The sequence below is a fragment of the Prinia subflava genome, chromosome 9 (assembly GCF_021018805.1).
Source record: "Prinia subflava isolate CZ2003 ecotype Zambia chromosome 9, Cam_Psub_1.2, whole genome shotgun sequence".
Classification (NCBI taxonomy): Eukaryota; Metazoa; Chordata; class Aves; order Passeriformes; family Cisticolidae; genus Prinia; species Prinia subflava.
The window spans coordinates 7,430,524-7,453,858 of NC_086255.1; the positions used below are offsets into that span (position 1 = coordinate 7,430,524).

The following is a 23,335-nucleotide window of genomic DNA, read 5'->3' on the forward strand; positions in this document are numbered from 1 at the left end:
GAATCCCTTTATAAACTTCATACTGCCTCTATAAATTACCTCTATAGTAAATATAAATCAAGGTATATGTTAAAGGTGAGGCTTTCGAGAACACACAACACATAAGAGACAGAGTTTAAAGTATGCAAGTACACAAACACTGCTGACATTTCCTTGAATTATGCATAGTAGATATGTGCTTATAAGATAGCAAACCAGGCAGGACTGCAATATAAAATAACATATTTCTTAAAAAGGCAACAAAAAATATAAAATTGAGAGTCTTTATGAAATTAGTGAAAAAAAATATGAAGAATCTGGCCCAAATTAAAGATCTTATAAACCGTCCTCAGTCTAGAGAAGGACAAGAAGCAGATTTCTTCCATGAAGAAATAACAATACAGGTAGATAAGCACTAAGAAGATACAAGGCCTCCAACACATTCGTATTTTAAAATTCTGATAGCAGGTATCAAAACCAACACCTTCAATTACAGTGTGAGATAGAAAAGTTGAGCATTTAACTCAATAAATTAACCTTGGCCATATTAGAGATATTATATCATATGAGCAACATTCTCTAAGAAGTTAGGGGAACCTTGAAAGACTTTGTGGTTTTCAAACCAAAATTTTATGTAACTATTACTTTATACAAATTGAAGTATAGAAAAGTACATTGTTTATTGAACTGCAGAGCTCCTGCTCAGTAGGGAGTTCCAGAAAAATGAGAAATTTCCTCCTGTAAACAGAGCAGGTCGACAGCTCGCTCAGTCATGACATTCCCACCTACAGATCCATCAGTTGGTTTCTTGGCAGGTGTTACAGTCCAAGCCAACAAAACAGACAGGGCAGCTCCTGTTTGCTTCATTGAAACCAAAACTTTACAGTAATTTTTTCAAAATGCATTTTTCCCTGAAAAAAAAACCTACCTCAGTGGAAAATTTTGATGAATCACAATGATAAAAAAAGATGACAAAAGGTATATGATCGGTAAATATTTGAGTGTGCATGTTGGGCAGAGAGGATGACAGCAGAAGGCAGGAATGATAAGACCAGAGCCAGGATTTGAAAAAAATTGTTAAATCACATTTCTCAAGGGAAGAAAAAATTCATTTGATCTTGGATTTCTCTTATAGAGTAATAAATGACATGCATATTTTGACTGGACAAAATAAGACCAACAAAATAACTCAAATATAGGAGAAAAAGTAAAGTGCCACAATTTGAATGTTGGAAGAATAAATACAACTAACAGCCATAAAATTCTCCTTTATTTCTTCATCTTATTGATACCATCATCATCTTTAGAGACTATGTTGGTTAAATAACCAAATAATTCAAATAAATGCCTAGTGGGAGAGGTTAAAAAAGAGGGAGCCAGACTCTTCCCAAGGTAATCCAACAAATAAACCAGACGTGATACACACAATTTGGATTATAAGAAATTCAATTTAAATATAAGAATAAACATTTCTCTTTTCTCATTGAGAATGGTCAAGACTGGAAGAGGTTGGTCAGAGATCCTTGACAGAGGAGCATCTTACAGTGAGGAAAAATTAAACAGATCAAGGAGGATATTTTATAAGATCACCAAAGACCAGGAGCACTCACTTGTCCCTTAAAACCCCATCAATAAACTGCACACCAAAGCAAAGTAACACTTGTACACACTTCACACTGAATCCTGAACAAACAGCCAAAATCATTTGTTCCATTGACCTTGGACATGTTCTCTTCCCTACACCTTATCTCACTGTTAATATTGATTTTGTATTTCATATAAATGTAGTAATTCAAGCCTTCTAAAACTTACTGTATTTTTATTCCTCAGACTTCACAATTTTTCTTTTTCCTAAAGGAACAATACTTAGCTGCTCAGGCTGTACCTTGGAATGACACACTCTTATGCAAATCCTGCCTGCATTCCAAAAGAATCTTATCTGGTAGATACCACTAAAAAAAGTGTAAAAAAAAAAAACCTGCAACAAAGGAATAATTTATAATCCATTTCTAATGAACTGGAAGAAAGTTAATCACATTAAAATAACCACATAATTTTCATTTTGTATTTATTAACTATATCATGGGTACACAGAAAAGTCTCTCAGAAATTAGTTTTTCTGCGTTAATTCTTATATAAATCTAAACTGTTCCTGAAGAACTGGCCAAAGAAATGCTACTCATAAACCACATGAACAGTCATTCTCCAATGATCTTGTTTCAAGAAAATAATCTTTTTTCTCTCCTAGACTGTATCCACACCTTGGTGTTAAAATTATCTTTATGTAAACTAACAGAACTCTTACATTTACTAGGATTTTTGTTTTCTGTACTTATTCCAGAAATCTCTAGAAGTTTAGTCAAATTAGTACATCATTAAAGAAATTCTTGGGGTTTTTTTTCCCCAAGCAAAATACAAGTCTCACAAAATGTCACCCAGCAATAACTCATCCACCACAAGCCTATTTTTTGCATTCAACATGTACCACTTGGTTAAGGACTGTCCAATATTTCCTCTTTCTTTCCACAAACTGTTATCTCCTTTAATATGCTTAGCAGTATCAAGAACATCTTATGTGTTATATGAAAATTAGTTACATTTCTACTTGATCCAGTAATCTTCCCATTAGGTCTGACAGACTGGAAAGCAGCCTTCACTTAACTCTTCCTCCTGAAGCCTGATTTATTAATTCTTTGTTGTGGGACTGTATCTCCTCTCTGAATAAGAACCTGAATAAGTTACAAGAGAGGAACATTTTAACTTATGTTCCCAACAGGACCTAATTCAAGGTCAAGACAGTACTGCACCACACTGTAAGTCAGGAGGTCAACCTAATCAAGAGAGTTGTCACTTTATTTCTTCATTATTTGCAGTTTTCCAATGGTTGCTGGATTTAATGAAAGGTGACCTCACTTGGACTTCACTTTCAAACCAACTGGAACGTAACATTGAAACAAGGAATGAAAATATGACACTTCTACATAAAGAACCAATCTCTTGATGAATTAGGGTCTCTTCATAGAAGGGAACTCTGAACAGGCTTTTCTCAAGACTACATGCAAGAAGTGTAGGACAGCTCACCTCACCTACTTCTCACACTTCTGAGATCTGCAAATCAGAATAAGAGAGCGAGTTGTGTATAAAATGTAATTCAAGGTCACAGAACAGTAAACTACAGAAATTGCTGGTACTACCTACCAATAGCTACTAATAGAATAGTTATAAATACTTTTGTATTTCCAGTGCTATTCAAATTATACTACAATAGACAACAAAAACAGGCATTAAAAGAATAACAATAAGGAAGGATTTTATCTCGTTCATAATAAAGTAGGAAAAGTTTTTACTCTCTTGCTTTGTTAACACTAGCTTTTGATGAGACGAATAAAAAAAACCAGAAGATATATACAGACTCAACACCAATACCAATTAATCTGTAAAAAGAATCAAAACAATTACCCTTTCTTAATAAAGTTTTAAAAGTGGAAGTAACATTCATAAAACTCAAATGAGTTAAATTAAATTTGACTATGTATAAAATGGTCTGTGTACTTTATGGTTACTACTACATCAGCTTGCCTGCCTCATCTCTACTGCCAGTCTCAAAGAAAACAAACCTCAAAGCCCAGCCATCCTTCTACTGTCTTGGGACCAGCACCAACAGTTCAATTACGAGGCCAAATTCAACCAATTTTGGTGCTACTACCAAAAACTGAGTAAAGCCCCAGCGGTGATCACATATACACCTTGCAGGCAATTCCCCCTCTCCTTAAATCCAGGGATCCAGTATTTTGGAATTTCCTCTAACTCCCTACCTGGTCATGTTTATCAAAGCTGTATGTACCTATCCAAAAAATCTTACAAGTCATTTACCCCAGTCTCTTTATAAGCCTGTTTCTTATATAAATTATTTCAAAGTACGTTGATATTTTCAGTATGAAGGTGCCAGAAACTACATAAAATTTCTGAGATAAGTAGAAGCACATGCTAACAGCATCTTTCCAATAAGCAGCCTGAACACTATTTAACAGTTTAGCTGGTCTAAAAGCAGGAGTTCTTTTATAGTCTCTCCTCTATAAACGCATAAAAAGTCTTGAGGATTTGTTATAACTACACATCAGTGGGAGTCCTCAGATCTTTTTTTCTTCAGAATAAAGAACAGTACTTTGGTTTTTACCAAAGAAGCTTTCTGAGGGAAATGGGCACAGTAACTTACTTCACTTTCCACAGAGTCAATCACACAGCTGCAATTTACCTTGCACCAAAATCGGGCAACACTGGCTCTGTGCTCTCACTCCAGCCTAGCTCTAGGCTTTGAAATCTCAGGTGCTCAAGTCAAAAATTTAATCTAATTTCTTCTCTGTGGATATTTTTTTCCCTATCAACCGTAAAGAAAACATTACACAATTACTGATACAGAGCTGAAAACACGGCTCAAAGCTGCCATCTTTAGGTATAATGTTCTACTGCTCTTCACTCTGAATTATTTTTTCCTGTTTTTTTCAAGAGACTGACAATCTAAAAGGAAAAATATCAGAACTTTATTCTAAAAAGTTAATGTAAGAACTTACTCCAGAAGAGCATACTTTTTTCCCTTGAAACTTCTTTGACTTGCATGATCAGCTCCTCTTGGCACATGTAACTTCTGACATTTGACAATCACTAGTACAAGCAGCATAGTAGGTAATTATTTCACATAGGTTCATTATTAGTGATTCCTAAATGCTAATTAACATCTTCAACAACAGCCACAGCTTCCTCACTATACCTTTGCTTGCAGCTTTCATTATTATTAACATGAGTCACACTTCTTCAATGAGATCCAAAGAGATGTCTGAATTAACACAGATCTATCATATTTAATATTTGCTGGTGAAAGGACTTCAAAATGGTTACCCTTTAGTTTGCAATTGTCTCGAGAAAATATTAGCACTGCCAAATGAAAAGGTTAAATCACATTTTAAGACTCTATTCTGAACTGCTAAATGATACATTACTCAAATGTTTCTTGACTAAAAAGTCCACAATCTACAAGAACTATAATAATCAAAGTCACTGGTTGAAAAGATCTGACCTTTCCAAGAACAGATAATACATTAATAATGAATCAGGGAACTGACAGGAAGAAAAGCAAGCTTTGAGTTGATGTTAGGGCATGCACAAACCCTAGTTTAAATTACTACTGAAAACAAAACTACAACATTCACCACACTACACATAGATTCAACATCTCTATAAGAACAACAGATTCCAGAAAGACAAGACAAAACATCAGCCCATGCCTTCAGTTCCTCTTAGAGGAAGCACTCACTATATAAAACAAGACCAAACATAAAAAGAAACTAAAATGTACAACTAAAAGGGTAAAACTTTTAGGAGGAAAAATATAAAAAATGTGAAAAAAATTAATTCTAAGACATTGTTAGACATTTTTGCTCAGATTACAAGAACGCTTCCTATTTGAAAAAGAAAACAAAACTTTCCATAAGAAGTAACAACATAAATAAAGTTTAACTTAACAGAAGGATAATGGAAACTTAGAAGAAAATGTAGAGTTCAAAAAAAAGTTCAAAAACTCCAGCAAGTTAAAACAGACTCACACCAAGGCAAGATATGAAACACCTCAATGAGATACCTCCAAAACTTACATATGAGGTACTACAACATCACCACAGGGTGTGATGGCCTTACAGAAAATCATGAGTAGTATGAGGAAATAAATGGAAAATAAGAAGTAGGGATTATTAAAATTAAAACCAGCCAGTACCAGTTTCTGGAAAGTTTTATTTCCTAAAAAAAAAATCTGGACTTCTTAGGCATTGAATGATTTCAATGTTAAAACAAATACATAGACCAAAAACAGAAAACTAAACAACAGCAATTCATAATTTTTCCACAAAAATACTATCCTAATTTAGGAAATCCCAGCTGCAAAGTAGGACAATATTCTAGGAAACTTCTGTAAGTTCCTGTCCTTTTTTCTTATATTCTTCTAGGCACCCACTCTTGCCCATTATTCAAGAGGTGTTACCAGGTGAGATGAGCACTTTGGTCTGACTTGATACAACTCTGCCCTGTATTTTGATCCAAAAATCAAGTTTGTCCTGCCTGGCTGGGAGTGCCTTATGCAAACAAATGAAAATTTGCAACACCAATTCTGTATTTCTCTGTCACAGTCAACAAGGCTGTCACCCTTTGCTGCTTATCTCCCTGAGAGCCCCCTCAGGCCTATGTTGGAGCCTTCTGTCTCCTCGTGCTCCTGGATTCCCTGAACAATCCCCACACCTGGGCCATTGCTTGCTAAAGGACCCTGCCCCAGCTCTGTCTGCGGGGTTCAGCCCCTGGGGATGGTGCTGGGGAGCAGCAGCACTGCCCACAACCCCAGTTATGTCTCACACACACACCTCTGCCTTTTACTGGCAGCTTTAGCTCCGAAGGTTTATGGTCAGCAAAGTGAGATGAAGAAGAATTGCACAATCTCTGTTTCAAAAACTATGCAATACACCTAAGTACTGAAGAAAACATTAATATAAAATATTTAGAAATTCAATTATCCTCAGAAGTCTCTGTTCATGGTGACTCAATTTAAGATCACTAACAGCACACACATAGAATTATACAGAACACTGAAGAGTCCAAACCTGATACAAAGCAAGAGTGTGTCCATATCTCTGGAGTGGCCCTTTGGATACTGGCACTACATTCCATATACTGCTTTCCAAATTGTAGCTAGGAGAGAAACAGAAGAAGAAACATTTTCAACCTGCAGAGGAAACAGGAGGCCTTGTATGTTCAAACTAACTCTGACATGGTAATTTGTTAGTGGGGCAACACAACCCTTTAACAGGGCACTAACTTGTGACAGTGCACTAAATATTCCTCAAGCAGAACAGAAACAGCTCTTTAAGGGACCCATCAACAATCTCAGAAAACAGGACGAGCTAACAAAATTCACAAGACTTGTTCTGTTATCAGTCCCATAAAAAACCCCACCCCACCCCACCCAACTGCTGATGCCCCTTGCTTTTGCACTACTCTGAAGCTTTACTGTTAGACACCCTCTTAACTATATTGTTGATTTTAATTTCCATTATATTTTCATTAATCAGCGCACAACATTAGAGAAGAGAGAGAAAAAAAATTACAAAGGTAAAAAAAAATCCAAAAGATTATGGGATTTGTTCTAGATGATTGCAAAAGTGTGGAAGAAAGCAACAAGTAGACAACAACAGGATAAGTAAACATGATAATAATATGGTAATAAATACACTCTAACACTTGCATTTGCCATATTTAGGGCCTCTATATATGAAGTTACCACCCAAATCACCTGGGTCCTATTTACAACTGCTTCAACTTTGTTTTCAATAGGTGGTCAAATACACACACATACAAACTGCCATAAGTATAAAAAAGTGGAACACAGGTGACCTGCCTGACCCTACTGGCATGGCACCAGCAGGCAAAGTACAAGCACCCAATACCACAGTCCTGTAACCACAAATTAACATCAATAATGCACGTGGCTCTCAAAATGTACTGTGTGAAAATATCAGCAGTGAATTTCTTTCACTGTTTTATCACCACAAAGCTCTTTATGCTTTGCAGCTTTTCACCAAGCTGAAGTACACATAAATATCACCTACAGTTTGATGTTACCCATATTTTCACTTTCTATAATCGTCAGAAATTTACAAGCATAAAATCAGGCCATTAATAAAGAATATTAAAGAGACATAAACCTAAATTAGAAGCTGCCTCCCAGGCAGGACGTGCTTTCCCTAAGCCCCTCAGAAAGGGCAGGACAAAGGAGGGATCACTCACTTGAGGACCATTTGGAAGGAGCTGTAGTTGAAGGTGTATCCGCCGATCACCCACATGAACTTCCCGTGCAGGACGGCCTTGTGGGAGGCACGGCCCACCGAGGGGCTGAAGGGCTTCACGTTGGGCAGGATCCAGTAGGACTCCGTGGAGGGCACGTTCAGAGAACAATCTGGACCTGTTTGGTAAACAAATGTGCAATTTGTGCAATCTGTTCAACGGGGATGTTAAAGCCAATAAAGCAGAAACAGGGGAGGCTTAATTACAGATGTCAGGATTGCTCATTCTGATAAAATATGGTGTACACTTTTATGTTTAACAGATGCTCAGTGAAAAAACTGACAACATGGGATGTCAATCTAATTGAAAGCATTAGATTAGCTCAAATAATAACAATTCATTTCTGCATTCTTCTCAGAAAACAGACTGTGAGTAACAAATTGAAAGAAAGGCACAAAGCATCACATTTTTAAATGACCTATCATTTAGGTCTAAAAGTTTCAGCACTGTATGCTACCTTTGGAGAAAAACTATACTGTATTTGAACCAGAATAAATGTATATCAAAGCAAATAATATTACAGTAAATTAAGTTACAATATGCATTATATTAAATCTTAGAAGTAAAAATTTGCCTTTTGCAAATGCCATTCTACATGATTTTTCAAGAGGAAAATACAGTATCAAGTGTTTTATCAAAAGAATGATTTAAATCTTTAAACCCTATAATATTTTATAGACCATTCTACAAAGCCACCAAACCCACACCCACCAAACGCACACAAAGTAAGAAAAGTCAGCAAAATGCCTACTTTTATTTAGCCATAGGACTATTACAATCATGAACAGCAAAATCAATTTTTTATTTATTCTGGAATAACAAAAATGTGATCTCTTCATCATCAGTTTATGCTCTAGATCTTATTTAAAACCTGAAAATACATATATGTGTATGTATATATAAATATTGCTGCTAAAGGCTATTATTGCAGGGCCTTTGAAGAACCACAGAACAATGTGACTGACCATCTGACCATGTGACCGAACAATAAAAAAAATACACAAACTTCAACATAGTTAAACTGAAAACTAAGGAAAGTACATTTTAGGATCATCTCAGGATAGCTCATGAAAATATTACATCACCACTCAGCAATGGTCACAATGAAGAATCGTGTCAGAATCAAGTACACTGTTACCCCACTGCATAAATCTGGCTTGTGTAACCCCAGAAAACTGTGTCCTACTGAAAAAGAAGAGATTAGTGCTGGAGACTGTTTACAGGAGAGTAATAAGGATGTTCCAGTTACAGATACCACTGAATTCCTGATGTTTTCACTTGGAAAAAAACAAAATTGGGAAGTGAATTATAAATGTCTATGAAATAAGTGACAAAAAGAGGGTGAATATGAAGAAACACTGTCTCTCTGAATATAAAGAGCTGAGTTTTATTACATGCAGCTTGAAGAAGCCACTTTCAAAGCAAACAAGGGACAATTCTTCATGTAAAAAGTACCATATCCCTTTGGTAAGGATACTCCCCTGGCAAAGGGTGCTCCAGATGCAAAGATTTACACGTGTCAAGGAGACACCAGACAGAATTTTAGAAGAGAGAGCTGCTGAAATTTACTAAGTAAGCTAAATAAGTAATATACATCAAGTTTACAATCCTTTTAAAACATTATCTTGCGGGAATGGGAGTGCAGTGAGATTACATTTTTCCAATGTTTATTATAATTTCGGGGGCAATTTGTTACAGTTACTCCCTATACACAACAGCCAGGCATCCAAAGTGTACACAACCAGCTGTCAACTTTTCCTGGTGCTCTACAGAAGAATAATGTCCACTTGTACCCAAATCACCTTCCATTCACTGAACTGTGGAGACACTCCATTCCCATAGTTCATTATGCCTTCCACTCAGAAAAGATTAATGGTATCTGAATGAGGTCTAACGAGAGTATGAACAATTCAGTATATTATTTCCTAAGCATTAATAATTGATAACTGCAACAGAGTTGTAACCTCAGCAAAATCGTGATTTCGGTAAATCACTGGAGGGAACGATTTGAATATAAAAGGGCTTTAAAATAAACAATTGATTAAGTATTCTTTGATCAGGGAAGAGCATAAAATGATGGAAACGGTGCCTGCAGGTCAGAAGGAGAAGCCGGGTGTCACCACGAGCCTCCGGGCACGGGGATGTCGCGGCCAGCAGTGGCCCCTGGTGGCGAGCGGCGAGCAGAGCCAGAATTCCTGCGGCACATCCAGACACAGATTCACACCTGGCACAGACTGCAGAAAAATGATCGCCAGAAATCCGCCTCATGCTGAGTTCAGAATGCAAAAAGCTCAGCCAGATCAGTGATGGAATGAATGTCACAGACAGCCCTTTTCCAGCCTCAGCGCTTGAGAATGAACGGCAGGAAAGGTGAGAGGGACAGCAGGAACACCACTGTGGCACAGAGTCAGGGACAGCCTGGGCTGGAAGGAGCCTTAGAGATCATCCAGCTCCACCCCACTGCCGTGGGCAAGGACTGATCAGGTTGTGTATCAATGGGGACAAAAATGGAACACAGAGCTGAAAAAAATGCAAAATAATGGAATAGTACCTACCTCTATCAAACATCATTTAAAAAGCAAACTCTTTTGTATGGATATTGCTTTATAAAAACAAGGTAAGTGTAGGACTTATAAATATTAGTTACAGATTTTCCTACTTGAATACATACACCATTATTTCAGAAAAAATACATATTCTCTTCAGAAACATCATATTCACTAAATGCGTGCCTTCTGTGCAACAAAGAGCACTGCAGCTGCAGGACAAAGATAATGAAAAATACATTTTGTTATGTTTTATGCAAATATGATTTTCCTCCATTCATTTAAAATTGAGTTTCTTTCTTATCTTCCTAATGTGTCAGTCAATCCACTGGGGGTGGGAGGTGGAAGGGGGAACACTTTAAAAACAGCAAACAACTTCATAAACCTGAACTGGAAGTCAATTACATTATCCTCTAAGGTAGGAAAAAATTCTATAGGTTTAAAAAAGTGATTTATCCCCACCACACAAAAGAAAGAATCTAATTTCTATTTATTGAGGAGTTTCATGAAAAACCAAAGTAGCAATCTGTTTCAGTAGTTTAAGTCATAAGATCAATTTCCATCTAAAAGACTAAACATCTATTGTCTTCACACAAAATCTTTTCCTTTAGGAGCCCAGGAGAAAAAAACCAGAAGTATTGATGTGTTGAATATAAATTTCACAGTGCTCTTCAAACAATCTAATCAAAGTGATTTTAAAACTATTTGTTGTTTATTCTGGTTTTGTTTGTATGATCATTTGAGTTGAGAATTATTACTTTAATATAATTTTTCGACCACCGCAACGCAGTGGTTGAAACCAGTCCTATAGTCTGACCAGTTGTGCTGGGATGGCTCAGTAATTCCTTCTAGGCATTCCAGCATTAGATGTATCCATGTATCCCTACACTGCCTCTGCACAGCTCTGCAATATCCGTACTGGATGTAATTATTCCTCCATTCCTGCAAATAGTCTTGCTGAAAATGAGACTCAGCGGCAGGCAGAGATCCTGGTGAGGTGTCCAGCTAAAGCAGCAGGGCAGCAAGCTGTGGCAGGACTGAGGCTCCTCCAGAATGACACAGAAATCCCACTGCACAGGAGCTGATGCAGTCCTTGAGACGCCCCTGGGTGCTGTTACTCAGCCCCGTTTGTCTCCTCAGGCAGGAAGAGAGGACAGTCCAAGGATGACCCTGGGGGATGGGCAGGGTCAGTCTGACAGGGCAGCCAGAAGGGCTGCGGGGCTGCCGTGGGTGGGCACTGCTCCACAGCTCCCTTCAGCTGCTCAGCTCCAGACCCCACACCCCAGATCCACCAGGCTGGCACAGACAATGAGGTCAAGTGTCTCAGCACTGTCTGCTAGAAGCAGGGAGAGCTTTCCTAGTCCTCCATGACTGAGAGCAAGTACATTCTCTGGTAGACATCACATGAGATTTGTCATGTTAAAAACAGGGTTTGCTTCTCACTCTCTAAAAGAAGCAGGAACTTTCAGATCAGCTGTAGCTGCCATCACCCATTGGACTAGAGATTCTGAGACTCCATCCTAATGACAGCAAGGCACCAAGCTCCACCATCTCTGCTAACATCTTCTAGAAAACTTTGCAGCTCTAAGACAAAAGCCTCCCTCCAGTTCCAAACGATGTATTGATGAACAGTTTATCCCAATTTTTCTTCTGCCAGTGATGCTATCACTATACTTAAAGACCTGGTCTGTCTATACACCCCACAAATGTTTATAAGCAGCAACACTCTTCCCTCCCAGCCCTGATTTTCCATGTTTAAACAAACCATGCTCTGTTAGTGCCTTCCACAGCCCTGTCCATCCTAATGGTTCTCCCTCTGAGTTTGTTTCTATTTGTACTCATAAAACTGTAGCAACAAAACATGAAGCATACTACTGCTAAAGCTTTCATATATTTAACTGGAATTTCTGTGACTGATCATCTTACCAGTGCAATTGGCACTTGGGAGTTTGCAGAGTATATAAAATTAATAATGTTAATTAGTTCATGTTCTAATTGAGCCAGACAAGTGAGTTTTCTCCCATGTTACTTTCCACATTTCAATCCAATACTATAAAACAAATTCTGAAAACTCTTAGTCTCTAAATGTATTAATTTACAATTTATACTGAAGTAATTAAATCCTACACATTACCTGCAGACTTTTTTGCCAGATATTCTAGTTTTCCTTCATTCTTAAAATACTTTCCACCTTTGTATTACCTGATTTATTAGCAGCCTTATGGGTAGATTACAAAAATTATGTAAGAATACCAGTCCCAAGATCAACCTTTAAGGAGCACTGATACCTTTCCAAATGTGTTCAGCACACCCACTCACATTTCATAATGCACCGCACACTTCAGTTTCAATGATCTCCTGTCATCAAATGCTGAGGTTCAGATAAAATATATTGCATTTTTATGTCAATTTTCTTACAGACTATCTTCATATGAACCAATTGATAAATTCAGATTTCAACTGTCTTGTTAATAATCACAATATATCTTTCATTATTTCTTTCCTCAAGTTGTGGTCTAGAACTCTGCATGGTGCAGAAATGAAGCTAACAGATTTTGAGCTGCATTAACCACTTTCTTCCTAATCTTAAATGAAGGTGCTACAGATAATAAAGTAAATTTAGTATCCTACCTTATCAGGGAGATCAGCACTATCTACTTCTTGTATTCAGGATAGAGTATTGCTTGGGATCATTATTTTAATCAAGTTCTATTTTACTACATTTAACTGTATGCTTTTTAAATAAATATTTAGGTCACAGATTTATTCTAAATGGATTACGTTTTTCATTAAAACTTACAAATAGCAGGGGACTCCCTAAATCTCTACCTAATTAGACATAGAGAGCATTATCAACCCCTTTAATGCAGCCATTTAGTGAAACAAATCAAATAAATTCAGCTTAAGTTGCTTTCACTAATTGTCAAATGATACCATAAAGGTATTTAAAGCTGGAGCTGGCTCTTTATTTACCTGTAATGTTCTTTCTCTTGCAATAAGGACACTTGATTTTTCTCACACAATTTTCAGACACTAAACTTCCAATTATGATAGCTCTATTTTGTTTACAAATTGTGCAGTCCTCCAAAGATGCTTGTCAAATTGTTAAATTCCAGCTGAAGATCAATCTGAAGAACATTTCCAGTACACATGAAATAACCATTCATTACAAGACAATTCCTTCCTGCCAATTCTATAGATGTAAACTTTCCCTAGACAACTCTCATTTCCATGATCAACATTAAAAAATCTACAAATATGGAACACAGAAATAGGATTTTAACTCAAAATTGGGGGAAGAATCCAAGAAAGATTCTTTGGATATGTGTCTTTATATGCACGTACAGTTTAAATGCACATATGTGTAAGAGGACATTTCACAGACTGTAGAACTGCAGTTTCTCCTCTGAGCTGATACTTGGCCAGGAGATGACCTGAAAAGTAAACTTGTGACAAAGAGGGCATTATCACAGGGCAGTACAGTCATAAGAAACCTGCTTCTATTTTCTTTTTCCTTCCAAAAACAAGTCTGTCCAAAGCAAATGTTCCATCACAGGTCCTCATCTCTGAAGACACAGACTTGTGTGCCTTCTGTTCAATAACATTCAGGCACAACGGGCCAAAATCTCAGATTTCAGACCTCCAGGCATTTGGCACAAGCTCTTCCCAGTGCTGCATTTCACCTGCTGCTGCCTGAGCCCCCATCTCAAACTTTCCCCTCCAGTTTCAATAAACTAGCACCACAGAAGCACAGCTCTGCTGAATCTCAGCATTGGGGTATAAGGCAGGCAAAACAGGAGAGTTTGACATCAAATTCTTCCACTGAGAAGTGGGAACAACCCCAAATCCAGTGAATCCTTTCAGGACAACCTGAATTAGACATTGACAGAGTTGTTCTGGTCACACTCAAGATGATGTTAGAATAAATGCTCTAGTACCAAGCAAGCAAAGCACTGATTTTACACTGCAGTAGTCATAGCTCCTTTTATACTTTCATTGTTTACTCTTCTCCTTACAGAAAGGCTCATGTTTCCCTAGAGAGATGTTATAAAATTCAAGATGCCTGAATTGCTAATGGACTTATTTTGAAGTTAATTAGTTTAATTTCAGAATCTGGTCTTCTGCTACATCTCTATCTGCTAGGAGCAGCTCTGTAGGGAGAACCAACTAACTATACACGTTCCAGAAATTTTATTGGTGTTTTAAGTTTGAATTAGGGCTGAATGTCTGTTTGGGGCTGGTGTGCATTATGTGCAACCCTAGAGCCCATTTTTGGTGTATTCCTTATAAAAGGAATGCACTTCTTCTGTTTCCAAACCATCTCAATGCAATCCAAAACACAAAGGTGAAGGATCAGACTTGCTTTGAAGGTATCTGACTGATCCTCTTCAAGACTCATTTGAACACACTCTGTAATTCCCCTCTAATAGATTCCCCTATGACTTGCAGTGCTGATGTTCAATGATCAAAGTATCAATAAAGTTTCTCAACTTCAAGAGAGCCTTCAACTCTTTTTTTCCCTGTCACCCAGGAGTCAGCAATGTTTTCAGCTTTTTCAAAGCTAGTTCACTTAACCCTCTTAAAAATCCAGAACTGTTTGCTATCCTTACAGTCATTCTGAATTTTTTCTCCCATCACAGAAGTTTTTAACTGTTTGGAAATCTCTCTGCTCCTTTATAGCCTGAAACAATCCAAGACATGGCGTTCCTGGGATCAAAGAGAATCTTCTGGCTGTGAAAACATATTCAGCAAAAGCATCTTTCTACAAAATTCTTAAACAGGTCAAACTGTGCAAGAGCCACCACTTTGGTCTGAGCCACGTCCCCATTTCTCTTTTACATGTGCCTAGCAAAGAAAGAGAGCAAAGTCAGTACTTTTAAGGCTTTATTTTTTTCCTCCCTGAATTACATCCACAGCCTTTTATCAGCAGGCATTGACACATTCTGTTAGATAAGACAGATTAGTGACTTATGGGACAGAATAATTGGTACAGAACTCAAAGAAAATACTCCTTTGGGAAAAGTTCAGCCTCTCTTATGTTGGGTGAATATTTTAAATTAACCACATTTTCTGTAAATACTAAATCTTGTTCTTACACCAAACACCTTAGAAATATTTAAGATTACTAGCAATATTAAAAATAATTTGATTTTAAAATACAATACACTTGAGCATGTTTTGTTAAATGCAAGAGCATGTTGCTCATGTCAAAACTAGAGCATGTTTTATTAAATGCAAGGTCCATTAAAAATAAAAATTATGTCAATTATTTCTCTTCAAAGTCTGAAAGTTTTTATCAAAGTTTTATTCTATATTTGTACAACCAGAAGCCAGCTGCATGTATCTACAAGTTCCTTGTATTAAATTCACAAGACATATCTTATAATTAGAGGACTCTACTTTTACTCAAAGAAATTATTCCATCCCAAATAACCAATGCTTGTTTTAAATGGGTAATGTTTTTCAGAGCTGCTCCTTCAACAGTAACCACAAGATGTCACCATTGTAAAAGAAAAATTCCATGCAGTAAAATAGGAAATTCTGGGATTTATATTCTGAATCAGACGTTCTAATTATTATGCATCCAAATCAATGCACTTCAATGATTTTTTTTTAATACAGACACTAAAGTTACTCAAAAGAAGATAAAAAGAAAATAGTAATAAAAAATGAAACATGAAATTCTCTCCTAAAGCATACAAATCAAGACCCTTCAGTCACTTGGTCTGAATTACCAAACAGAAGAAAAACTTGTCAGACAGCAAGAGAAAAATTTATGATTCCAGCATTGCAAATAATCTGCACAGAAGGCAGTATCAGTACAGAAACTACAGAGAGTACAGGTATAAATAAATCAAGAGAGAGAAGAAAGTCTCCCAGAGAGCTTAAGGAAAGTCTGGGCTTTAGAAAGGGAAAACAATTATGTAGCCAAGCCAGCTCATCAATGACAGAATTTTAATAAAAATTAATTGAAATCTATGTAGATTCAGTGAAAACCCATGGAATAATGAAGCACATTATCTTTATATGATCTGCAGGAAAGAGTGAGCAAGTAGTATGTACAGAAATGTTAGGTGAAAGGAAGGTACTAGCAGCAATAGTCAGATTTTTAATTTTATTTTGTGCTTAAAACTTCTAATTAAGTTCATAGCACATAGCCTAAAAGCATTTCCAAAGATTTGTGACATTTCCCCATTTTGTACTCAGCAGTTTGACATTGCAATGAATCCATGCACAACTAAAAGAGCAATAGTCTTGCTGCAAATTCTACTGACAACTTCTGCACAGAGATTAAGCCTTCAGGATCTTTTTGTCCACTGCAGTTCTGGAAGGTTTTAAAGGACTCAGTAATAAGTCTATACTATTTCCATTCAATGACTATACTGCTAAACCACTTCCCTTCTGTGGGTGCAACTGACTGCCTTTGAATGAACAACTCATTAATTATTAAGAAGTGAAATGTATTAGGTCTCATCTGTGGAGTAATAGGTGTGACAGCTAATAGGACTTAAAAAGTCATTTCCTTTGACATGCCAAAAGAAAGAGCAATAAAACAGAACAGAGGCAGGAAGTCATGGGAAGAGGGCACATCAGATAAGTAATCTGGAAGGATTTTAACATTTCTGTTAAGAGAATGGCCATTTCTAAGCATAGCAAGCTAAGCCAATTGAGACTTGTAACAGAAGTGCTAAATGATAAAAACAAAAATCCACAAGCATCCAGCATAATTATAGTAAGTGAATGAAATATTTAGGATCTTAAATAATTTATCTGTAAAGAGAAACAATGATTTATGGTGCTGGGAGTAAAGTACATCCATTAGCCCACACAGACACTTCTGTACCATTATAACAAAGCAGTTCACCTTCCTTTTCCACTGAGAGGTTGCTACAAATAATACCCAACAGAAAGCAGACAGTGGATACTTTACTCCAGGAAACACTAAAAATATGATGCAATGATGTGACAATAAAAGGAGGGCAGGGAGAAAATCACATTACCTAGACACTAAACCAAGCAGACCTTACCTTGCCAGCTGTCATTGCAAACACAGAGCTTCTCTCCTGTCAGGTCACAGTAGCCATGATCTGGACTCCCACAGTTGGCTTTGCAGTAGGGGATGTCACAGGCCTCTCCTTTCCAGTACTTGTCACACTCACAGTACACCCGGCTCGGCGCAGACAGACTGGTCGTGCACTTGCCGTGTTCTGAGCAGTTATTGGGGCAAGAGTTAATTCTGAAAGAAAATAAACATGTAAGATACAGGAAATGATCACCCACGAGCTGATGATAGTTTCATCTGGCAGTACTCCAGCAGTATCTGTTAGATAAAGTATTTTTTACCATGAAAAATTTCAATGTTCTGATAAAACACAAGTTTAATGATGATTTTACAGGCAAATGAGCTCAAAATATGTTGATCCAACCTTACACAAAAAGTCTGTGATGCACTCAGGATCACAAATAGGTTGCACTGCAACCAATATTGACATTAAGAAGAAGGACAGGCCCTGCCTGGACAGATCACCACCTATTTATTCTCCTAGATTTCAATATAAGCACTCAGTCCCTTCAAATGCTTGCTATCTCTAGAAACAACCACACTGGAAGTAATTGAGCCTAAACACCCTAGACATACAGTGAAAGGGTTTTCCTGAGCAGCTTTGGTCCATAACAGCATGCCTAACATCTGGGGAGAATAAAAGAGGGAAAAGCAAGTAAGGAAAAATACAAGATGGCTAATATCCTGAAATTACTTACAGGTAGCACTTCGTGCTTTGAATCCTTAATAAAAGAGCCACCTTAACTCTGCAGTCCAAGACGCACAAACAGGAGAGCCTAGGCTGAAAGACATCTGTGACTATTCTGGGAGTTAGCATTTCTGTGATACACCCTACCAAACTCTGAGATCACAGGCAACTGGAGTGCAAAATTAAGCCAAGTGGTTCCAGAAATGCAGGCAACTCCTTGAAATGAGGGAAGATGGAGGACAGAGGTATGTGGGTCCAAGAGTTTCCATGAACTCAGGCAGTATGTGCCTGATGAAATCCAAACAGGATTTGAAACTTTTTTTGGTGACTCATAGCAAACTCAGAAAAAAGTCTTGCTACAAACCTCTGATGATAATAGAGACCACTCCCTGCAGATGGGAGAGATGGAAACTGTTCACAGTCCTCCTTACTGAATGAAGCTCTAACTGAATGAAGAAAGAGCTGTTAAAAGTTAGCAAAGAACTGTTCAAGGCTGGCTTCTGACAAGCTGTAGTTGTGGTAGGACAGTGAGGAGACGTTTTTGATGATTTGATCATCAAAGTGAGTCTCCTCTGGAGACTCACTTCTCAAAGGACAGAAAATTCCACATCTGACCATAATCCCAAATCTCCTGAGGGTTTTATTGGTAACACACATGGCATTAAAGCCATTCATGGCACTAACAGCTGTATGCTACAGCTGTGAAGAACCTCTCCCTCAACCTCACAGGGAGTGAGTACTCTGCAGGAAGGGGAACAGTTAAGATTTTCCATCAGGAGATATTAGTTGGAAAACAGACCATTTCCCAATCCAACTGGATCATGAAAGGATTCAAACAAAATGAGAAAAACTGGATTAGCAGAATTGGAAGCAAGTTGCCTGATTCCAAGGAACAGAAAATTTACTCAGACTCTTCTAGAGTAATTACAGTTCTTTGCTACTGGAATGGCACTTCAGATTCTGTGTTTCTGTCTTCCCCAAAATAAAGGAATACAAGTGGTCCATCAAGATGAAGTCAAAAAATAAGGAAGAGGGTAACAGAAGCAGAGTGCAATAGACCAGTGACAGAAGCAAAGTTAATGCAGCCATAAAAAGTAATTGTAGGTACTTCTTTATAATAAAAAGTGTTACTGTTGCTTCATTTAAAAATGTTTTTAAAGTATCCATTGCAATAAAAGACACAGAAGAACAGAATACATAGAATTTCACGAGTTATGTATATAATGAAATCAAAAACTGGCCAGATTTTCATTTATTTTAAATCTACAAAAAAAGGTAATGATATGCAGCATGCAGCACATTACCAAGTAATGAAAGAATGCACATAGACTCATTTCTTAAGAATGCCAAGTCTTATTGCCATTTGCTCCCAGGACAAATAAAAAGTGTAATAAATGCTTCAGGGATAACTGAAAAATGCAACTAATTACAATAGAAAGTCTGCCAGGTGATTGCATTTTACTGATGTCAACTGACAAAAATTAAAAATACCCAGTCTTCTAGGCTGCTATTGCCAATGTAATATATACAGTGAGGTTCCCCAAAGTTTGAATAGCTATTTATTATCTGGTCAATGGTGGGCAATGTGCTGCAAATTACAGCAATAATCTTCCCAGGGACAATGTACCAATGTACCAAGAGCAAAACCACGGACAGAAACACAAATAGGAATTTTAAACTAATAAAGAATATGACAAAAATATCACATGTACTTCAATATAAGAAATGCAGTGCTGGCCACCACAGCCCCATAACTGGTATTTCAGAACGTGAAGGGATTGAGAGAAAGTAACAGGCATCTCTTCAATCCTGGAGGAACTGTCACACGAAGAAACAGGTCCAGCAGGACCAAGCAACTCCCTCTTGAAACAAGGCATGCAAAATGAAGAGATGTTGCATTTGTGTCACATGCACATCCCAAATGAGACACAAGTTGCAAACAACTGGTGCATATAAAAGGGAAAAGGCTCAGGTCTGCTGGATGCATCTTGGGAGCTGCTGACACAGAAAAGGAGGCTGGACAAAAGCAATCATGGTCGTATCATATTAGACTTCTTAGAAAAACTAAAAAACACACAATGCAGGTAATATCTACAAAGGCAGAGTGTAGGCTGAGATGGAAAATACGAGGGGAAATACCCAAGAAGGGGAAAAGAAATGGAAAAAAATCTTTGTGGCTGGCACAAAAATCCAAGTGAAACTGCTTGGAAGGTTTCAAAAGCCATAGTGTATTCAGCAAGAAACATCAAGCAACAGATGATCCCAGTTCAAGAGAAGGGAATTTATATGACAGTAGATATAATCTCCTTCTAGTCCATATGACAACTCTATGTGTTGGATAAACACTGGAGGGGATACATTCTAGTTCCATATGGCACAGGAATAACATACTCTGGGAATGGCCATGTGACTTCACTCAAAAAAACCATACTCTGTCTCTAGGAGGTTTTTTCTCATACCTGAATACTTTATTACAAGTCCAGCCCTCTGGTTTTAGACACCACTGAGTATGACTCTCATGCTATTGAAAAAACCAAGGGTAATTACTTAGTACAAAAATACTTACGAATAAAAAATGTTAAATCCTGTTAGGTTATAAGCAGCATCACTAAAAAAGTGTAGCAATGCATAGCCAGACGTGGTAACCACCTCAGGAACAGTTTCATTTCCACGCACCTCGGGGACTATTAGACCACTGGAAAAGAGAAGGAGAAAAATGTTTTTAAGTAATCTTTGGCATATTTAGGAAAGAAAAATATGAAAGGGAGTTCAGTATTCTCCTGGTTAACTATATAAACAAGATGACTCTTAATTTAAAACTTTTTTTAAACAAGTATACAAGGCATATAAAATTTGTCCCTGTATCTGAAAGGTAAGTCAGGAGTTTCCAGGAAAGTGCCTGTATCTAAGCATGAACATTCCATGCAATGTCAGCAGTAAGTATCCAAATAATGGATTTCTGCTATGATTATCTAACCACAACTCTAATGTTTTGGGATGCATGCTAATACAATTTTACATACATGTTCCCATTATACCGAGATAAGAAAGCAAGATAGTTAACATACTAAAGCCTCTAATGTTACTTTTTTCCCCAAAAACTGAAAATGTCCATACATTAGTATGGAAAGATTAGTAAATACACTCACCTAAATACAGCTATTAAAGGTGCATATATTGAATCTCCATCATATACATACATATGGTCCCAGCTACATTCTGTGGCAAAGTGATTAAATCTTAATCTTAGTATTGCATTTGGGCTGAAAAAAAAAGAATATTGATGTAACACATTATTTATAGAATTACTGAAATCATAAGATAAAGAACTCACAGTAGAATTGATCATGCCAACATAACTCTGTTAAAACATTTTGAGTACTAATTAAATATTCTGAAGTGTTAAATAACAAAAGCCAGGGCAAGGAAATATTTCCCTTTATCTTAGAAAATTTTAAAATAACATACTCAGTCCACAGCTAATAATCCCTAAAGTTACTAAGAGGCTTAAGTTCACTGGATTTTATCAGTGTTCAGAACCACAAATTTAGAGCAATTAAAATATCTCACTTTGATACACTAAATTTACTTCACAATGTTAGGACTATATACTTGAAATAATCATTCAAGATAAAATCACCTACACATCCTCTTCCCAGTATTACACTAATTATCGATAATAAAAGTCTTAAATCTAAAATTGCAACCAACATTAGTGCAAGTGCCTGCCTCCTCCCCTCTGCCAACACGTGGGAAATGTCACCAGATTTTGGCTGAGGCCCAAATGGATCTGTAAACTTTCTGAAAGGGGAATTTTCACATATCACAGAACTACAAGACATGCATATATATATATATATATATATATATATATATATGTATATATATATCCCCCCCCCCCCCCCCCCCCCATGAAACAATGATTATTTTCCTGTAGTTCTCCACACTACTGACATGCTTGAATGCAATTTGTCAGTTTGGAAACCATGGGGTTTTGTGGCAGATCCTTTGGAGAGAGCTCTTTGCTCATTTTTTAAGTATTGTATTGTACACACGTGTGACTTCCTTGTGTGCTGACATTTGGCACGGTGTCACTGGCTGCTCTACTCCTCCCCAGAGTGTGCAGCACATTGATTCCTCCAGCTCCCCCCTCTGCCCTCTCCTGAGAGCAGCAGGAATGGGGTGGGAACAGCCTCAAAGCAGAGTTTGCCTACAGAGCTGAGGTGTGTTTCCACTGTAGGGCAGTACAGTGCAAATATTTCTGAGCTCGCCTGCCTGAGCAAAAAGAGAATTCTAGCTAGGTCAGATACATTCAGCTACAGCCTGATCTTCCAGATAATAAAGATTCATTTAAATGATTTTGCAAACACCCATAACTTCACTGCTGCTTTAAATTACTGTCTGCATATAGCAGACCAAAGTTAGATCAGACACATCATTTCTGAACTGCAGATACCCGAGGTAACTGAGATTAGGACAACATGGAAATACAGGAGTTCATTTTCTTCTAGAATGTTAGTAGAACTGTGAACTAGAGTCAGCAAAATCCTGACCCATACCCAGGGGGTTGGGGGGAAGTCTCAAATGTAACCAATTTGTGCCATCAACACTTAGCCATACTAATTTATGTGTCTCGTTATTTCTTCAGGCATGTCTGTTTCTGTGCTGCATAAACTGAAAAATTAGCAACAGGCATGAGGTATCTAAACTGTAGGCATAAAACTATTTCAAAACTAAGTACACGAGGAACTGTAGAATGCAAAAGAAAATACTTTACAGAAGCACTAACTTTTGAGAAACACATAACTGAATAAGCATTCTGTACTTGAGGCCATTCCTGATTTACCACAGATATGAGTTAAATAAGATAAGTCAGGTAACGAGTTAAATAAAGTGATTCTGTAACTACTTTTGGAACTTCTGTAAAGGTACTCAAGTATGCAACAAATTTATCACTGCATTTTGAGGGCCAGCAGTAACAGCCAAACACTGATGTCAGCCTAATTTTTGCCAGCAATTTGAATGGGAATGGAATTTGGCCAACTCTAAGCAATCCTGAAAATCCTAATACCATTTTTAAAAATTCTATATAATACTTAAACAAAACCAAAACAAACTAACAAAACACTAAACTGTTCATATTGTATCCTCATGTAGTCTCTACATGAGGAGTTCTTC

General features: G+C 37.3%; 1 protein-coding gene across 3 annotated transcripts in view; it reads right to left on the reverse strand.

Annotated features, from left to right (window-relative positions):
- Positions 1-23,335, reverse strand: part of ATRNL1 (attractin like 1) — a 425,861-nt gene that overhangs the window by 362,999 nt on the left and 39,527 nt on the right. For all 3 annotated transcript variants that reach the window (XM_063405246.1, XM_063405245.1, XM_063405247.1), the window contains exons 3-7: positions 21,307-21,420; positions 20,724-20,852; positions 17,435-17,643; positions 7,804-7,978; positions 6,621-6,708 (exon numbers count right to left, since the gene is read on the reverse strand). In XM_063405246.1, coding sequence (XP_063261316.1) covers positions 6,621-6,708; positions 7,804-7,978; positions 17,435-17,643; positions 20,724-20,852; positions 21,307-21,420 — 715 coding nt within the window. The remainder of the gene's footprint in view (positions 1-6,620; positions 6,709-7,803; positions 7,979-17,434; positions 17,644-20,723; positions 20,853-21,306; positions 21,421-23,335) is intronic.